The sequence below is a fragment of the Hibiscus syriacus genome, unplaced genomic scaffold, assembly GCF_006381635.1.
Source record: "Hibiscus syriacus cultivar Baekdansim isolate YM2019G1 unplaced genomic scaffold, ASM638163v2 tig00110777_pilon, whole genome shotgun sequence".
Lineage (NCBI taxonomy): Eukaryota > Viridiplantae > Streptophyta > Magnoliopsida > Malvales > Malvaceae > Hibiscus > Hibiscus syriacus.
The window spans coordinates 1,160,915-1,164,695 of record NW_024062858.1 but is presented as its reverse complement, the minus strand read 5'-3'; the positions used below and the strand labels follow the sequence as shown (position 1 = coordinate 1,164,695).

The 3,781-nt window shown below is 33.1% G+C and overlaps 1 protein-coding gene across 1 annotated transcript; it reads right to left on the bottom strand.

Moving 5' to 3' along the window:
* Positions 1–917: 917 nt before the first annotated feature.
* LOC120139921 (putative anthocyanidin reductase) lies at positions 918–3,347 on the bottom strand. The gene is made up of 2 exons (XM_039155017.1): positions 3,194–3,347; positions 918–1,303 (listed from the first exon to the last, which is right to left on the bottom strand). Exons 1-2 carry the CDS (start codon positions 3,250–3,252, stop codon positions 946–948), a joined length of 417 nt encoding a protein of 138 aa, XP_039010948.1. The 5' UTR covers positions 3,253–3,347; the 3' UTR covers positions 918–945.
* Positions 3,348–3,781: the final 434 nt, after the last annotated feature.

The window sequence follows — 3,781 nt, the reverse complement described above, 5'->3', positions numbered from 1 at the left end:
CCGACACAAGACAAGCCAGATATTTCATTTCTGTTATTAATACATATGTGCATGCTCTAAAAACGTTTTTTTAGATCCGTTAAAGATTGTAGAACTAAATATCAAGAAGAGAGACAATATACTTGGGAAAAATTAAATGAATATGAGAGTGTAGTATGTTATACTAACTTCCTTATTAGTTCCATCATTATTCTTAAATACTTATGGCATATGACATAAGTAAGAATGGATGGGTCTGATGTGCTTTCATGGTGCAATACATCTATTTCTTCTTTATGTCTTTTTTCCTCTCCTACTTTTGAGTTGCTTATATTTTGATGAAATATTAGTGTTGGAGATGTAATTGAGATGTTGGAGAATCAAGACCAATCCAGCTAGTGGCGGACGCACATTTATTTTTACTCTAAAATTTAATTTTTAATTAATTAACTATTTTATTAATAATATTCATCTTAAAATTTTAAGGCAAAAGCCTTGCCCTAAATCCACCACTAATTGAGAAAGATGGAACCCAATCGCCTCCCGCATTTTACACTTTCATCTAATATTTTATTCAAGTCGTATTTGTACTCAAACCCCATCTCCACCAATTTGCTGGTGTCACATGCAACTGCTTCCTTGTCTTCTCCCATGAACCTTTCCATTGAGATCAATCAATAATAATTTCTTCCATTTTCTTGATTCCAGTAATCATAGATAAAAAACAGTAGGTAAACAGGAATGAAAGATTTTATGTTACGGAACGAAATTTTAAAATTTTAAAGTGGAGAAAATTTATAAACTTATAAGGACAAAATCAGATTATTAATAAAAAAATATTTATAACATATAATAATTTACTTTTTTTTCAAAAAAATTAGCTATCCGAATCGCCCCTCAATCCATTCCTACACGTAAATTCATTACTACTTACTCTTGTGATATCCGATATTGCGAGTAATTTTGTCAAAAATGCGTTGCCATTTCTCTGATGGTTGGGTTAGCCGCTGCACAAACGAATATGCCTCTCATGTAGGGTTTCTTCATGCAGAAGATATGTGCATCTGTAACGTCTTCGATATGCTGAACAGGAACCGATCCCATAACTTCTTCCATAAATTCTAATCCCTCAAAAGTTTGGGGTTTGCCGATGAGCTGCGAAAACAACACTTCCACGCTTAAAGGCACGTAAGAAAGTACAGTCTCTCCCCCTACAAGGCCACACGCGAGTGTTACAACTTCTAATAACTTCCCATCTCCAGGATCTTCGTTGTATCTCAGTGCCTCTTTCTCCGCTAAGGTTTTCGATATAATATATATATGCCTACCACCATAGTGTTAGATAAAATTTGTAACTGTAGAGATATAATTACATGTATAATGTCATCATAAAGTATAATACAAAATTAAGTGATCAATTATGTTACACGTCTCTTAAGTATTAAAAATATCATGAAAATAAAAGTGTAGATACCATGAAGTTAGAGTTATAATTTGATGAGGAGTAATCAATTATATGAACATGTAGTGATCTTTAAGAAATATGTCAACTCGTATTACTCTTATCCATGGTTATCAAAACCGGACCAGACTGACCGGTTGAACCTTGAACCAGTGGCTTGTCCGGTCCGATTAACTTTCAAAACCAATTTTTCAATAAACCGGTTGAAAACCGGTAGAACCGGCTGAGAATTTCTAAAACCGGTGTGAACCGGCTGAAAACTGATAAAACCAGTGTGAACCGTCGGTTATGTTTTTTCATTTTTAAAAAAAAATTAAACCAAATGACGTCGTTTGTTAAACGAGCCGAGTCAAACTCGAGTATTATTGAGCTCGACTAGAACTCGAAAACTTTAAAAGTAAGCTCAACTCGACTCAAAAACTCACGAGCTAAAAATTATCAAGTTCAACTCGAACTCGAAATATAATATTGAAACTTGAACTCGAAAAGGCTTGAACTCAAAAAAAATTTAGAAGCTCGATTGAAGCCTGAAATTCGAGCTCGATTGAAGCCTGAAATTCGAGCTCGATTGAAGTGAAAGAATAGTTCGCTCTGTGCTCACCAAAAGGCTACATGATTTTGAATGACAAATTACCTCTATTATTTATAGAAGTCAGTTGGGATACTCTTCTATGTTTCTTAGCCATGTGAGATTGTATTGTTCTCATATTTTTACTCTTTAGACTTTTGGGAAGCTCTTCTATGTTTCTTAGCCATGTGAGATTGTTTTTAAAAAAAAAATTAAACCAACTGAAATCGTTTGTTATGATTTTTTTCAACCCCAAATTTATTTTTGATTTAGTTATATATATATTTATTATTTAATATGTTTTACCTAAATATTATGTTGTAGTTGATTTGAATCATTTTGTTTCACTTGATTTTATGGTTTTTAACTTATATATATTATGACTTGTGATAATTTTATACCTTTTAATATTGTAAACTTAAAAAAATATTATATATATATTAATATTTCTTTGAATATTATCTAAATTAAAAAAAAAAATTATTTTATATAAAATCTGGTTCAAACCGGTTGAACCACGGTTGAACCAGTGAATCAGTATCTTCACCGGTTCAAGATCCGGTCCGATTTTAAAAACATTAACCTGATCTTATTAGAGAGTTTTTACGGATGGACCCACGTCATAGGTGGGAGGAACAATACCTTAAACTTTGATGGTCCAATTATTTTAAGTCATTGGAGTTTTGAAACCATTACAATTAAATCTTTGTCCCTCCCAATTGTTTTGGTAATAATTTTTAGGTACATACAATTTTAAAATTATTGGAATTAAGTATCGACCTTAAATTTTTTTGGTTTAATTACTTTTAAGACCTTGAATTTTAAGATTAATGTAATTAAATTCTTATCTCTTAATTTTATGATTAATTACTTTTTAAAACCTTATTTGTTTTAAAGTTAAACAATTGTCCCTAATAGTTCAATCTTGACTTCGTCCCTAACGGCAAGAGCAAATCTGTCTTCTTGGAAGATACAATCATCTTCTAAGCGATCTTCATCAATAGATTCAGATACGCTTCCATAAATCTAACATCTTGTTCTTAATGATTTGGTATGGCAGATCCTAATTAGATTTTATGTCCATTATGTTTGAATCAGTCACATAATATACTATCTGTAATAATTTTGGTAACCGTTGATTAATGCTATTAAACATGAGAATTAAAGAGAGATTTAGTGTTTACCCGCATGTATTCAAAGCCGCGGTTGAAGGTGATATCAGCCGGAGTCCAATTCGATTCATTTACGCAAGATTTCAAGTTGAATCCATCTTTTGTTAGTGGAGAGGTGCCAGCACCGAAGCAGTGTAAATAAGCCGTTTAACGCTTTGTGATTCGATGCAGGACCGGACAATGCTCCTCACTCCTGAAAATGCTGCATCAACTACTTCCTGGAACCCATAAAGGAGTTATCTTAGTCGACGAATGCTACGAAAAAGCAGCTAGAAAAGATTGGGTAATAAATTTACCTGAGAAGTATGTGAACTGCCAGCAGTTTGCTGTGGAGTAACGACATGAAAGACAAATTCACACCCTTGAATAGCGTGTTTGAACTCATGGGGATTGTATAAATCAGCTTGAAATAAAACGTTTTGTCAGCACCGGGGAGGGACTTTAAAAGCCCAACTTTTAACTTGTCGTCTGCAATTTCATATACACTTGAGCAGCGAACAAGCACAAAATTAAAGAAAACAAAAAGGTGAGAGTTTGAGAGAGAGAAGATAAACCCAAGTTTCGTAGCGTTGCATGGACAGTGTAACCTTTGTCCAAGAG

Bases quoted from the DNA above. Each gene is read 5' to 3' on its own strand.
- LOC120139921 (XM_039155017.1), bottom strand. From the start codon at position 3,252: ATGAATCGAATTGGACTCCGGCTGATATCACCTTCAACCGCGGCTTTG. The intron at 1,304-3,193 runs GTAAACACTAAA...CTATGGTGGTAG, and splicing joins GCGGCTTTGAATACATGCGG to GCATATATATATTATATCGA.